At 38.5% G+C, this 14,983-nt stretch overlaps 3 protein-coding genes across 3 annotated transcripts in view; 2 read left to right on the forward strand and 1 right to left on the reverse strand.

Annotated features, from left to right (window-relative positions):
• The window catches only part of PIG-S (phosphatidylinositol glycan anchor biosynthesis class S), a 90,279-nt gene extending 83,452 nt beyond the window's left edge, over positions 1–6,827 (forward strand). Inside the window, exons 8-11 of the mRNA XM_068767334.1 lie at positions 394–572; positions 1,587–1,728; positions 2,223–2,427; positions 6,275–6,827. Of these exons, the coding sequence (XP_068623435.1) occupies positions 394–572; positions 1,587–1,728; positions 2,223–2,427; positions 6,275–6,386 (638 nt within the window). The 3' untranslated portion in view covers positions 6,387–6,827. The remainder of the gene's footprint in view (positions 1–393; positions 573–1,586; positions 1,729–2,222; positions 2,428–6,274) is intronic.
• A 4,380-nt stretch (positions 6,828–11,207) lies between these two features.
• LOC137924310 (uncharacterized) lies at positions 11,208–13,940 on the reverse strand. The gene is made up of 2 exons (XM_068767700.1): positions 13,532–13,940; positions 11,208–11,883 (listed from the first exon to the last, which is right to left on the reverse strand). The coding sequence occupies exons 1-2, from the start codon at positions 13,938–13,940 to the stop codon at positions 11,243–11,245; spliced, it is 1,050 nt and encodes a 349-aa protein (XP_068623801.1). The 3' UTR covers positions 11,208–11,242.
• A 454-nt stretch (positions 13,941–14,394) lies between these two features.
• The window catches only part of LOC137924405 (ataxin-2 homolog), a 62,487-nt gene continuing 61,898 nt past the window's right edge, over positions 14,395–14,983 (forward strand). The window contains exon 1 of the mRNA XM_068767803.1: positions 14,395–14,936. Within this exon, the coding sequence (XP_068623904.1) occupies positions 14,902–14,936 (35 nt within the window). The 5' untranslated portion in view covers positions 14,395–14,901. The remainder of the gene's footprint in view (positions 14,937–14,983) is intronic.

A 14,983-nucleotide genomic window follows, 5' to 3' on the forward strand; every position in this document is an offset into this window, starting at 1 on the left:
TTTTAAATTATTTTGTCTAGATATTTGACTATTACTGCACTTTATTTATTTCTTTTCTGTAACCTCCTGTGTAATTTTACTTCATCTGAGGAGCGTGGAGCGATGTTCGCAGTCGTTCATAAGAGAGGCGATGGTAACGACCTCTTTCTGTTTCGATTTCGAGAACCTTTCCGAGTCTTTCGAATGCGGAACAACCGTGACCAGATGCAGTTTGGTCTGAACGGCGTGGGTTCCGTTCCACTTTAAAAATTGATGACATAGTCGAGTAAGATGGTCGCGGAAGTAGATGAACGCGGGCAACGTAAGACTGTTCATTAGGGTGATCTTTTGTGAAAGCCTATACTTTTCAGTGAGTTGATGGTTGATGATATGATGATGTTATCACCGTTACAGATAAGAGAGTGTCCGCTGCGGTGCAAGCGTTCATGTCTCCCAAATGGGGGGGTGTAGTGTTAGGAAGCCCCTCAGCAGACGACTGCGCGCGAGATCCTCCCTCGTGGCGCCCTCCAGTCGCCCTCATTATGGGAACCTTCATAGCCCAGCTCCGGGAACTCCTCGGCATCACTGATAAGGTACGGTATACAGTTACCAAAGTTTTGGTTCGCAATATGAATAAAATAAACAATTTTAATAAGGTTAAATTTCACGCAGAGGGTGTACCCCAAGGTTTGTACTATATGTTAAAGATTTAAGAAAGTTTGCCTCTCATAGGCTGCAAGAACTAAGTCATCTTTTAAAATACGCGACGTGGTGTAATCTTCAGCTCCAGAGATAAAATCTCTGGCTTATGGACCGGATTTCTTGGAACTCTTTCTCTTACTGCTTTACACGCCTTTTTCGTAGTGCTACGAAATTTCGTAATGCGTGGACAGTCAGATCTTTTTCTTTCACAAACAGAAGAGGTGTCATTATACATATAAATAGTCCGGTTCACAAACTTTACGTATTGCAATCATAGCGATTAGGTTCTCTTTATCACCCCTCTGCATTTTAATATCACAAAATATTTTACAATATTAAAGAGCCTAAGTAATGTCGTTTCTGTCAACATATTTTATAGAAAAACCGATTGATTTGTTACCGTTTCGGCATTGATTTTGTATACTAGATGGCAAAAGGTAGTTGATAAGTTGGATATATTACTGATTGTAAATAAAAACTTGTTAAAAATGTAGTCGTGTGAATTTAACTTAAGAGTACGACATTACTTTCCGGTCCCCCTAATATAATATACAGTATCCGGCGATGAATATTGCTAATCGCCCTTTGGAAAGAGACAATCAGAGCGTTATCTCTGTTGCACGAAATACAACGACTGACAAAGTCGCATAGGTACTGTGGGACAGAGATAGCGCTCTACGAAGCCGAAATTAGCCGATTGTCTCTTTCCAATTCCAAGCGACATTACTTTCCGATCTACCTAATATATTGGCGCGAAAATAAGAACAATGAGCAATAATATAAAAATGACAGATTCCAAATTCAAAAGTATTTTTTTATTTTTAAAAACAACAGTATTTATGGCCAGACTATGTGTAATGCTGGTGTGAAATGAATGTATATCTATGTTTGGAAACTCGTTATAGGCCAACATTGAAGGCGCACACCTGGAACCGCTGCGGTCTGTGATACCAAGACGCTGGGAGGTAGACACCCTCCTCAGGATCCGAACCTTGGAGCAGATCAGTACAGCTGAGAGCACGCTGCAGTCATTGGCGCAGTTGCTCGGTGAGCTACGTACTCTTAATAAAGCTGTTTACACATTAATGCGATAGCTATACTTAACTATCAAAATCAAAATAGGCTCAGGTCAATCAACATAAAATGTCGGCATTGTTGTTCCTACAGGAAGCTACCACCAGCTCGGAAGGCAGTTCTAACAGTCGGCGAGAAACTCAACAGTTGCTCTTTACAAATATAGTTTTATAGATGCGCGACAATAATTAGCTTAGTGTGAGCATCAACATTAAATTCCACGCATTAACATCAGTATGACATTCTTGGATGATCAATAATATTTATCATACTAAACTCGGCGGGCTGGCGGGCGGTGCACTTTATTGCAAGACTACTGCTACATAGCGGAAGTATATATATATTAGTCCTTTTCTAACTTAGTATGAACTTTCGCAAAGTAACGCTTGAATCTATTAGATATTCTTTTTTTGTAACAAAAATCGATTTCACCAGCAGCTGAAATGATGATAGTCTGATGTTTCCAGGTGAAATATCCAACATTGTGATAAACGACGAAGTGGGCGCTTCTATCAACGCGGCTGTGGACGCCATACAAAAGGCCGGAGCCCTAGCCAAGGGCGGCGACCTTCTAGAGGCATACAGGACGTCACTTGAAGGCTTTCTCGCTGCGGAGACGGCATTCATGGAACCCAGCTTATTAGCCCTCCTCTACTTCCCAGACGATCAGAAGTAAGTCACTCTCTCTCTCTGTCTCATATGTCATATATCTTATGTGACACTGTGTGTGTGACGCACCTTATTTGTCACGTGTTTTCTTGACCTTTAAACGTGAAGTTGAAGTAATGTCACGAGAAATAATGAGTGAAAAGACAAAAACAAATATATATATATATATATATATTTGTTTTATATATATATATATATATATATATATATATATATATATATATATATATATATAAACTTATATGTATGTATGTATGTATGTATGTATCAAATAAGATAACGTAATGAAGATGGAAAAATAATATATTTCATTAATAATTTTCTCTGAATCTGAGGATTGCAATATGGAGAAGAGGTGATGAAGTGGTCGCACGAAATGTAATCTTACAAAACTTGACATTGTTAGGGCGTCGTTTTTTTTTTTTTATATGACCCCCGCTATTGGGGGCCTCTCGCACCCCTATCTTGAGTGGGACAGGGACTTAATCTTTTAATATAATTTTTTCACAGAATTTTTATTGTCTTTCTCTTCTATCGTTCTTCACATAATCTTTCAGTCTTGTCTATCTTTCATGTTACATTTCGTCTTTTTTTCTCATTCGCTCTATTCGTCTGACATTCTTCCCTTTCTTCTCCTTTTTACATTTATAATTTTAATTTTATTTAACATTGTTTAACATTGATCTTATACTATTATTTTACATTTTTGTTCTTCTAGCTTTTTATTTTGTTTTATATTTTTTACACAATGTTTGTTTTGTTTCTGTCGATGGCTTTTTTTGCGATTTCTCGACATAGGGATAAAAATGTCTTTTTATTTTCGCCACTGATCAGGGAGGGTATTGTCTCCTCCCTGACTTGAATTCCAGACCGGCACTTGAAGCCGAACCGCAGTCCCCCGAATGCGGGACACCGGGCCACAAGGTGGATCACGGTCTGGTCCACGCCCGGTTCACAGAAGCACGAGGGGTCCTCCTTGAGCTTAAACCTATGAAGGTACTCAGAGAACCCCCCGTGCCCCGTGAAGAGCTGGGCCGAGACCGCGTCCACCTCGATGCTGCGGAGCACGCGATAGGCTGAGACGGCGTCCGGGAAAAACATCCTCGTTACCGAAGCCGTCGTTCCTTCCACATACCTCCTGTTCCATTCGTCGAGCGACTCCTGTCTCAGTTGCCGCTTGACGAATGAAACAGGGCATCTCTCGTACTCTGGTCGTCTTTTACTCTTCAGGGCCGCTTCCTTGGCCAGCTGGTCCGCCCTCTCGTTCCCCTCCATCCCCGCGTGCGCTTTCACCCAGAACAACCTTACATCCTTCCCTTTTTCTCTCGCTTTCATTACATTCTCCTTCACTCTTAACGCTAAGGGATGGAGGGTGTCCGATCTTGCGACAGTTTCGAGAGCGGACCGCGAGTCGCTCAGTACGGCGCAGACTTGCGCCGACTCGCCGGCCGCGTACCCTGTTGCCTCAGCTAGAGCCAGCAGCTCTGCCTGGTATACGGTGCAGAAGTTGCCCAACTTGAGTTTCTTTGTGTATGACTCTACGGCGCCCCGCTTGACGCAGAACGCCGCACCCACCTTATCCTCTATGCGGCTGCCGTCGGTATAAATTACCAGATCGGCAGCCGCGGTGGCAAGTCGGACTTCCTCCGCACTTTCCCCCAGACAGGAGAACTCCACACCAACTTGACCAGACGGGTGTGGTAGTCTCAGGTAGCTGACCGGTACCTCCAGGTCTCGGTCCTTTACCACCTGCCGGGAATGACCCTTTCTTATTTCAAATAAGCGGGCTGCTTCTTGGACCCGAAGGTCCAGGGGAAGCAACCCGGCAAGTATAAGGGCCGAGTGCAGGGACGCGGTCCTGTGGGTCCTCGCGATCTTCTGCGCGAAGCCCCGCTGGACCGCGTCCAACTGCCTGCGGACCAGCAGCTTCCTAGCCGCCGGCGCCCATGCACTCGCTGCATACAAAATCGTCGGCTCCAGCACCGCCAGATACATCGCTCTGATCACTCCGAGTTCAGACCCCAAGATACCTTCGCAGCCCTGCACAGCTGACGATAGAGGCCCTGTGCCTTCTTGCTCACGTTCTTCACGTGACTGTTGAACGTGAGCCTATCGTCAATTGTGAGGCCTAGTATCCGGACCTCCCCAGTCCGGCCAAGCGGCTCGCCCCCCATGCTCAGTAATGGGTAGTCGAACTTCTGCTTGTTGGTTAGCACCATCACCTTGGTTTTGTGTGGTGCGAACCTCAGCTTGTTCCTAACCCCCCAGTCATGAACATGGGCGAGAACGGCATTGGCCCGACTTGAGATGTCCTGGGCCTTCTGCCCCGAGAAGACCAGCACGACGTCATCTGCGAACGCCTGGCAGTGTGTCCCGGTCTTTACCACCTCCTCCAAGAGAGGGTTGATGAGGAGGGTCCAGAAGGTTGGGCCGCCTACGGATCCCTGCACGCACCCCTTGGTGGTCTCTCTGGCCCACTCTGCCCCCGCGTATCGTACGGACACCTTGCGATCGCTAAAATAGCTGTCGGCAAGGCGCCGCAGATTCACGGGGCAGCGAGTTTCTGCCAGTCTGCACCGTATAGCAGGCCACCAGGCGTTATCGAAGGCTCCCTCTATGTCCAATGATACCAGCACTGCGATCTCCTTCTCCTTCAACCGAGTTCGCAGATGCTGGATCAGGACATACAGGGAGTCCTCGGTACACCTCTGCGGCATAAAGCCGTATTGGTGGCTGCTGACATACGGCGCAGTGTACCACCGGATCCTACGGACCATCATTTTCTCTAGGACCTTGCCGAGAATAGGCAGGAGTCCGATGGGCCTGTAGGATTTCGGGTGCGTGTAGTCCTCCTTGTCCGGCTTCCGCAACGCTACGACCACTGCCTACTTCCATCTCGTGGGGAAGTGGGAAAGCGCGAGACACCGGTTGGAGAGCGCGAGGTACAGAGCGGGGTCCACGGCGACGGCCGCTCGGCAGATGTCCGCGGTGAGTCCGTCAGAGCCAGGTGCCTTCTTGGCATTGAAGGTCGATACGGACCATCGGAGCTCCTCCATCGTAAACGGGGGATCGCATGTTCCGTCATGGTCCCCCGAATTGACTTCATCGGCCTTAGCTCTTACAGTTCTGTGGTCCGCATTGTCCTTCCCGGGGTCATCCTCCGGGAAGAAAACCTCCGCCAGCAACCTGGCTGATCCCGCTGCGTCCAGCACTTTACCTGACTGGACGAGGGGGACGTCCTCTCGCCTCACCTCCGTGCGACGCATCACACGGTGGATCCCGTCCCATAGGGCGTCGTTAAAAACAAACAAGACACCAACGACATAAAAAATAATCATATTTATAAGTTAATTTCAACTTAGTTTAAGTTAGTAAAAGGTGGAAAGAGACAATTAACTGATTTCGGCTTCGTAGAGCACTATCTCTGTCACACACTACCTATGTGACGTTTTGTCGGACGTATTTCGTGCGACAGAGATAACGCTCTACGATGCCGAAATTAGCCGATTGTCTCATTCCAAAGATCGACGTGCATTATTTATCGCCGGGTATTGTAGTAAATATTCATTTCGAGTTACTTAATGAAGTAATTGGATACGTTTTAAAATTTGATTCAACATAAAGAATGCAATCTGGCTTGAAGACCTCGAATCAGCCCAGGTCCACACGTAAGGATGGAGGACTTTGGTTAAAGCCAAGTGAAGCCACATCCAAGGCACTTTTAACTGGTCTTATTGGAGATATCGTGAGGGGCTATGTCCATCATCAGAACAGCTGAAGTGATGATGATGATATCTTTATTTTTATAAATGACTTATTGAAATGTACATACGTGTTCTTTCTCATACAGGTATGCAATTTACATCCCACTGTTCCTGCCCATCATGTTCCCTGTTGTTCTGTCATTGAAGAATCTCTTCAACTGGCTGCGACGGTCACCAAAAAAGGAGAAGACTGAATAATTCCAGAATTATTGTTTTTATTCCATCAATACTTCTGATCATCTTGCATTTGTTAAAAACATAGTATATCATTAAATATATAACATATTAGTGGGACCGGAAAGTAATGTCGCTTTCTTAAGTTAAATTAACACGAGTATATTTTTAACAAGTTTTTATTTCTAATCAACAATATATTCAACTTATTAACAACCTTTTGACATCTGGTATACAAAATCAATGCCGGAGCTGTAACAAATCTGCTGAAACGACATTACTTTCCGTTCATCCCTAACACAGTCTACAAAATTAATATACAGGATGATCGGTTATAAGTGACAAAACTTTAAAGTGGTGAAGTTACATTACCAATAAATCTTTATTTTCAATCACATTGTAGAAAATGATCACTATGAAATATGTAACATGTATTTATTTTTTCTAGATCAAGAGGATCAATAAATTCTGGCTGTATAAAATCTGCAGGGAGAGATAATAAACTATAATTAATATTTCTTACTATATTATTGTTATATTATTTATTTATTTCGACGTCCATTTTAGGATATGGTGTATGGTACACCATAAGCCATTAATTTTGAAAGTGGTATAGTATATTATTATTAATATTATAATATAGTATAAGTAGTATAGTAGTCGCTTTGTTTTTAAACCGAGATATTTTAAAAATGGAAAGAACCCGTTCAAATGTATTGAGTGTTGCCATTAACTCGATTTTTTTTAAAAAAGTGACTTAAACCACTTTCAAAATAAACGGCTCATATATTAATTAACAACAAATGAGCAATACATTTAATAGGTTTTACACCTTTGACCAATCATCCTATATATGTCTGAGAAATAGCGTCACTATAGTTTGAGTGTTGTCAGCTTGCCGAAGTCACGAAGAATTCAGTGATTACAACGAAGTTCTAATAAATATTCAACGAATTGAAGTTCAGACATTCAAACGTTCATCTAGTGGTTCAAGCAACACTGTCTCTCTTTGTGAAGTCGGTGCGACATTATTTAACTAAAACTCCAGATTTTCATCTACCCTCAATTATTATTTTTTATGTCTACCCTACATATTTTTTGCGATTTATCGCCGTGATGACGATTTATATATGGTGATACAATTCTACAGTATTTTCTTATAGAGGATGTACCAGACAAACATTTAATAGAGATGATAAAAATAGGGTAATTTATAATTTAGTTTTAATGATAGAATGAAACGGCAGCGCTGGAAGGTCTTTTGTTTATTGTTTTTACGAAGTAATTTGAATAACAGCCATTATTTAGTTACAGGTTATATCGAATTTCATCATCTTATCATCATGCATGGCATAGCCCCCCCCCCCTCCTCCCAAAGATCATCACAATGACTGGTGATGCGCTGCATCCAGCCTGTCGGTTCAACAAAGTCTTCGTAGTACAAAAAGCATGTGTGAATATATTATTAATTAGAAATAAAAACTTGTTAAAAATGTAATCCTGTGAATTTAACTTGAGAAAGCGACATTACTTTCCGGTCCCTCTAATACTTAACCCTTTCGTTACCTGTGTCGCATTTAGATGGCATCCATTTGCAGTTCCTTACATTGTAATGATATTGAATTGTTTTCTCTGAGGGTACAGTCATGTTATTGAATGCGCTTTTACTCAAAAACAATTCTTCCAAAGTATAGTATGTATATGGAAACTAAAATTTAAAATATAAACAAGTATTACCTCAGTAATAATCTACTAAGTTTGACCGAAAGACGTTTTACTTACAATTTATAAATCAGTAGAAATAAATCGAAGTAGAAGGTGCGTTGTTTGATAACAAAAGACTGGAATCTAAATATGAACGCAAAAATTGTAATGTCGGCTTAAATAGATCCTGTTTTAAGATTTATCACAGCGAAATAAATTACTTACAATTATCTTAACTTATTTTTAATTAATATACCAGTAAAATATTTAAATATGTAATGAAAATGAGAAAATTGGAACATCAGCCTACCGCCATGCAATGTGCAGTAGCGTCACTTCGATGGAACGTGCTACGGTAAGGAAAGGGTTAAAACTATAGGGTTGTCAACACTCCATGATATGACTGTATTCAACAAACTTGACGGGTTTTTGTGATTATTTTTTCTTTAATACAGTAGTGGAGACAATTCACTGCAAAGTTTCATCATCTAAGAAATATTTCACACTGAATAATGTTTTGTACACGAAACAGTAAGATATATGATGAATAAATTTTTAAAAATGTTCATATTACTTGCCAATTCATTGTCGATTTTGTAAAATAAATAAATAAAAAATAAACCTTTTTTATTGTGTCACACTAATTTTTATTAACGTACTATATGAGTTGACAGACGTACTGTCTTAATTCGTCGTTTCAGCCCATAGCTAGATATACCATGATGTATATACAATATTTAATGGAATCAGGCGTTACCTCGCGGAAGTCCATCCTTAGTAAGAAAAGGACCAATATTTAGCCACTTCCGCATGTGCAAGTGAAAGTCAAAGTCCAAGTGTCCACGGGGCGTCGTTGATACTTTGTGTTTGGCACTAATCGGTGTAACATAACTCCTGAAGATGCCCCGTGGAGGGGTGAAGCACGTGTTGAATGGTTTAACGGTGGCAGTTGTGTAATTTGCATTGTTTGCCGCATACGCATTTATCAGCGGGCTAGCGGGCGGTGCACTTTGTTGCACGACTACCACTGCATGTGCGGAAGTGGCTAAATATTGGTCCTTTTCTTACTTAGAATATACAATAATCGCCAAACTAGACAGGCAGGTTCGTATTGCTCAGTGTGGTATTGTGGTACGAAGAGGACGCTTCTGCCCATCTTCTGGAAATTTACATGTGAGCAGTGGCAATCATATATAATTATTGCATAAATTGTGAATTACATAGAATTACACCAATACCTCGTTTTTTTTTCGAAGTTGCGTCGCTGCTTAATTAGTACTAATTTTCACTGTGTGTCGTTAGATTTTCGACGTTGCGTTGTTTTGGATTCGAGTCTTTAATTTTTTTTAAATCTTCTTTTTTTTCTAAAAGATGGCAACACTTGTTCCTAATTGCCTCAAGTCATCAAAACTCGGGGATTCTCTTTAACTAAAAACAACGCAATTTTAATACAGTTTTGTTTTCACTTTGTTTTGCTAATTTTAGAGTTCAGTTTCAATTACGAAGTGTGTTGTAATGTAGCGTGTTGTGCTTTTTTTAAAAAAAAAGAGAATAATAAATTTGCATAATTTTTTACGTGTTGTCCCCGATTGCCCCTATCCAAAAGTCGATGTGTAATATTCATTGCCGGGTACTGTGTGTATTTAATAAACTAAAATTTATTAAATTATAATTAAGAGATATTGCATGGGAATGTGTTGTGTACGACATGAGAAGATTGGTGGAAAATTTGACGGAAACAAATCAAATTGAGGTAACCTATAATGGCATCATTCAATTTCAAATAAAATACGTTACAGACGCATTCTAATTAACTAAAAAAATTACCACAGTGGGGTGTTGTCTGAATAAATAAAGATTAAATAATGCTTCACGTTACAATTTATTTAATATGTAATGCCGAGGTACATATACAATCAAAATTCACTTTGATATTTTTAAATTTTTTTAACATATATTTACATAGCGAAACAGCTAGAGAGGAATTAAATTTGCTCAAAATTATAATAAATTATTACACATTTTAAGTATTGAAAATAAAAAAATATATAACATTTAAAATTATTAATTTTAACTGTTAATATTTTAATTAATAATAAAGAAAAATTTTTGTACAAATCAAATATTAATACCGGTTGAAAATATTTATATTATCTGTGCCTAATATCAAACAATGACTTTAACCATAGATTAATAAAATCTTTGGCGGGAATCGTGCGCTATTTACGAGAAAAGTGCAGAATATTTATAAAAATGTAATATATTATCATTGTCAAACCAATGTGAAATATATTATATATGTCATTTTTCTATTAGTCGAGTGTCAAAAGAATTTTCCAAATAATATGGGACTACCCCAAAACAGAATGTCAATTTGACGTTACATATTGTACTGTCTCAAATTGTTCAAAAGAAAGAAATTAAGGTGACAGAGGTAGCTTGAATATTTAATTATTAAGCCCGTCTGAAATGGCAGTGGGTAACGGCAACCATCTGCCAGGTGGAGAAACTATAATGTCAAGACAAGTTTCCTTGTTCACAGTCTTGTTGGTGATGCAAGGCTTGTCAAGGATTGCCAATAGAACCGGTATAATGGTTTGAATTCAGATTCCTGACACTTACATTTTTTTTTAAATTAAATTCAACACATTGATTTGACAATATCTATATGACTACTATAACAAGCATGAATTTCAAATGTTGATATGTTCGCCCATTTCAGTCAAAATCATCTCCGTTATATATATATTAATTTAAGAAAATTTATACAGACTATGTTAAACTTAACTAGATTTAAAAAAATTTGAAGGTACTTTTGAATTTCGAAATAATTTATTTAAAAAAAAAAATTAGTTACAAACCTTTTTCTGTGCTAACCAAAGCAGCTCACATATGTTAACACTTTGAAAAAAGAGATGATAGGATAGACATAGTTTAACTGCTATATATTAATTTGATATATACTAATAATTTTTAATATATATAAAGAATATTTTAAATATGATTTGTTCGTTGCTTAGTTAAGAAATTATATATAATAAAATCTTTACATCGAAAAACATGCTAATTACATTTATTTTACGAAGTCAAAGTACGATTTTACTCAACTGACATTTAGCAATTTTTTTTCACTGGCAACATTGAATAGGGAAATGTTTGATTACCCTCGTCGTACATTATGATTCGAGCCAATCAGTTTCTGTGATCATGGCAACATTCTCGCCTTTACCAGGAAGATACTCGAACTCCCATAGTGAATTGGCAAGAACTAATGTTTCACCTTCGATGATTTCAAAGTTCAAATTGTAGCAGATTTCCTCACATGGCGCCTTAGGTTTGAGTTGTATGTAATTTTTACCTTTCAACTGTGACATCACTATCAAACCTACATCCAATTCTAGATATTTATATCTATGTGTATCATAGTTTTTGGAAAGTAACAGCCAGTTGAAGTGTGAAGGTGGAATATGAGGCGAAAAGAAATAAGGCCTCGGTGCAAGGATCCTGAAAGATTTCACTGCACGAATATCACAGTTCTGAAAATGTACGAACCAGCTCGGTATGTTTGTACTCGTTATTCTAGACACTATCTCCTCGAGGTCCATAGGCTGTCGACCCAGTCTGATATTTGTAAGTACCCTACATGGTACGGAGTCTCGGAGACGGTCGTCGTCTTCTATAAAGCTGGTCAGGTTGAGATCCGTTCGTGTTATGGACCACTCGTAGAAAGCGTCTGCCACGATAACAGGTGCTCCACGGAGCAGGTGATGGTTGAACACCTCGTTGTAATTAGAATCTGACACGCGTGCGATGGTTTCTGTAAGTTACATATAGAAAAAGTATTATGAAAAATTATCGTAACTAAAACGTACAAACCTAAAATATTTAACCTTTTTTGATCTGAACTACACTCCTGCTCAAGTATTATTTACACATACTGCGGGTAGATGGCGCTTATACTAAACCTTTTATAGATATAACCATCTAAAGGGTTCTCTCGGAAGCCCAAGCTCGGGCCCCCACTTTCTACTGCATTATAAGACTGGAAGCTGCTAAGCTTGTCGATTTCTAAGGCTTCCTATTTAATACTCTAACGCAAGGGTCTGGAATAACAAATACCTGGCCATCATTACTGGAAAAATGTAAATAAATTGAAGGAACATTTCTATCTAATATTGTCGGGGATTCCCTGTGACAAACGCGTCGACTTCATCTATAAGGTCGGTTGGTTTTTGAATGCCTGCAAATTGATTTATACATGACTTGTTCTAATCTCGTCCTGGCTTGAAGGCATAATTTTGCAGAATGCACACAAGACTGATTTTTAATTACCCTTATTATGGGAAAAGCTGTGAAAAAGCAAGAATATTATTACAAAATGTATCAGTAAACTTATGCTCTCATTTGGTGACGCTAAGAGAGAGAAGCAGGATTACCAGAACCGACCGGAGCATGACTACGATCTCTCTGACAAGAGTTAACGAATGAGAAGAAGAATACTTTTCAGAAGATTCTTATTGAAACAAATGGACAAGTGTGCAGTAACTTGAAACGTCAAACTAATTTGACAGTTCGCTATGACTTTATCGTGTTTGACAGTTCGCCGTGAACTTCGCACGTTTGATAGTTCACTTTGGGCTTCGAGCATCTGACAGTTGAAAATTTATACTGCCATTGCTGCATCAATAAATATAGTGAACACAAACAAATATGATGCAGTAATTAGTTTTTTTATATCGGAATGCGCATGGAAAATAACTTCTGTCTGTGCAATCTGCAGAGACAGATAGTAAACAATAATTGATTTTGATATGTAATCATTTAATTTTAACCCTTTTTACTATATTAACATTATGTAATAAATAAAGCAATTTTTGAAACCAATTTTTTTCGGATAGGGTGTGCAATACTTATTTATACACTCATTTAAAGCTACTTCATTTTTCACACCTATTTCTAATCACTCTGTATATTACTTTATTTTAAGTGTCTATGAAATATGTAAGATAGAATTGTATTAAAAATAGTTTGAATAGTAAATGAGGTTTTTTTTTTAATTTAAAAATACCATTTAATAAATAATTATTTAATGCAAATTATTAATATTATTAATTTTTTAATCTTTACTTTTAATGATAATGATGAAAAATAATGTTACGATTTTTTTTTTCAAAATTTTGACATATCGAGCTCAAAAGTTGGCCATCACTAGTTTATAATGTTGTACAATGAGTTTATACGCGATTTATTCAACGTATTGGTATTATAAATATTAAGTTTTTATTTTTGACAAAACAAGTCATTAGCATGTGGTAAAAATATTAAACATTTTACATAACATTGTTAAAACCTTTGCAATCTTCACGCTAAAATTTGAATATAGAATTAGCGTGACCATGTATGAATGAAATTTTTTGAAAGGTAGATATATAGTATATCATATGTAAAGGTAGATATATACTTACGAATTGATTCACATGAGATACAATCAGCCGGTGAAATCAAATCGTTGTCTACGTGGTGCGGCTGGGAGCGTTCTATGAGGCATTTGTTGTAGTACAGAGGAGTCCAATCCCAAATAGGCAGTAACTTGATCAGAGCCATCCGCGCCAGTGCCGCAGCATGCCACTGAAATGTCTCCGTCTGGCTCACCGTGTACCCGATAGCCAGCACCATCACCAGGAAAAGAAACACGCGGGTCCATCTCTTAATAGAAGCTTTCCTCACTGCAGTTGTTAAAGGACGACATATGATATCCATTTCCTCGTCCGTCATCCCTGCTTCCTTACAGTATTCGTAAAATGACCGCACTTCCGAGTTAATTAACTCGAATTTTTCCCTTTGGCTCATCTTTGCCGCGTTTTTCAGGCTCATTTCTAAAGTGACCTACAAATTCAGCCGCGACCGCCGACGCGATCGATATCTAGGTTGCGTTTTGTCAAAGCTTATCGATAAACGAATTTCGCGCGCGCGCTATAAAGGCTTACAATTGTACCATAGACTGAGAGAAGATACTAAAAATAATTAAATTATTATTGATTTAAATATGTTAGTTATTACTTTTAATATTTTAGGATATACAACTTTAAAAAATTCTTACCTTTAAGTTATTAATTTTTTTATTTTATTACATTATATTTATTTACTCTTATTAATACTTATAATTATTTTTTATGAAAATAACAAATTTATATTAATATAAATAAAAATATTTTATTAACGTCCATATGTGCCTAACGAAAATAAAAGAAAACTACAATAATTTTTAGGATGGCAATGTTACAAGTCAAGTACTGTTTCCGCCATATTGAAAGTTCGCGAGTGGAAGTCGGTCAAAAGGCAACCTCTTAAGAAATTTTGCATTTATTTCATTGTAATTATAATTACTAAAGTGCTCCTAAATTATCATTTTTCATTTAAATCAACATTTCCTTCGTGTGTTGTGTTTTTATTGGCGTTTTGTAATTTTCGCAATTCTTTTGATGAATACGTCACAGCGCCATGTTGTATTCCTGCGCTGATTGCAGGCACGAGAAATCTGCCAACCCGTTTATTTTTTGGGATTAGTGCCCGAGAATAAATCGAACTCCGATTTTGTATTCAGATATATTTTAGTTTATATTTGTTGGCAAATGTAAAACAACTTTAGTGAATTCGATGCATCCCTGTTGTCGCATTTCGAGTGTTAACTCTTAATTTCAACTGCAGTTTTGTGCATCCGCGAAAGTTGAAAGGACTGTGTTGTAAAAGAAAGAAGTGATAATTTGCCAAAATTCCGGTCCCCACGCGCAAACGAGAAGGTGCCTACCCGCCGGGGCAGTCGGGCGAAGGAGATATGAACAAGCGCAAAAATCGCCAAGGGCCGCCGAGGTAAGGGCAACATAAGTACACCAACTTTCAGCGGTGGTGTGACATGG

The sequence above is a fragment of the Battus philenor genome, unplaced genomic scaffold (assembly GCF_028537555.1).
Source record: "Battus philenor isolate CCGP_79_NKW_IND1 unplaced genomic scaffold, ilBatPhil1.0.hap1 SCAF_23, whole genome shotgun sequence".
In the NCBI taxonomy this organism is placed as follows: Eukaryota; Metazoa; Arthropoda; class Insecta; order Lepidoptera; family Papilionidae; genus Battus; species Battus philenor.

Excerpts from the sequence above, each read along its gene's own strand:
- LOC137924310 (XM_068767700.1), bottom strand. The coding sequence starts at position 13,940 with ATGAGCCTGAAAAACGCGGCAAAGATGAGCCAAAGGGAAAAATTCGAG. Across the intron at positions 11,884-13,531 it reads TATCTCATGTGAATCAATTC|AAACCATCGCACGCGTGTCA; the intron begins GTAAGTATATAT and ends TGTAACTTACAG.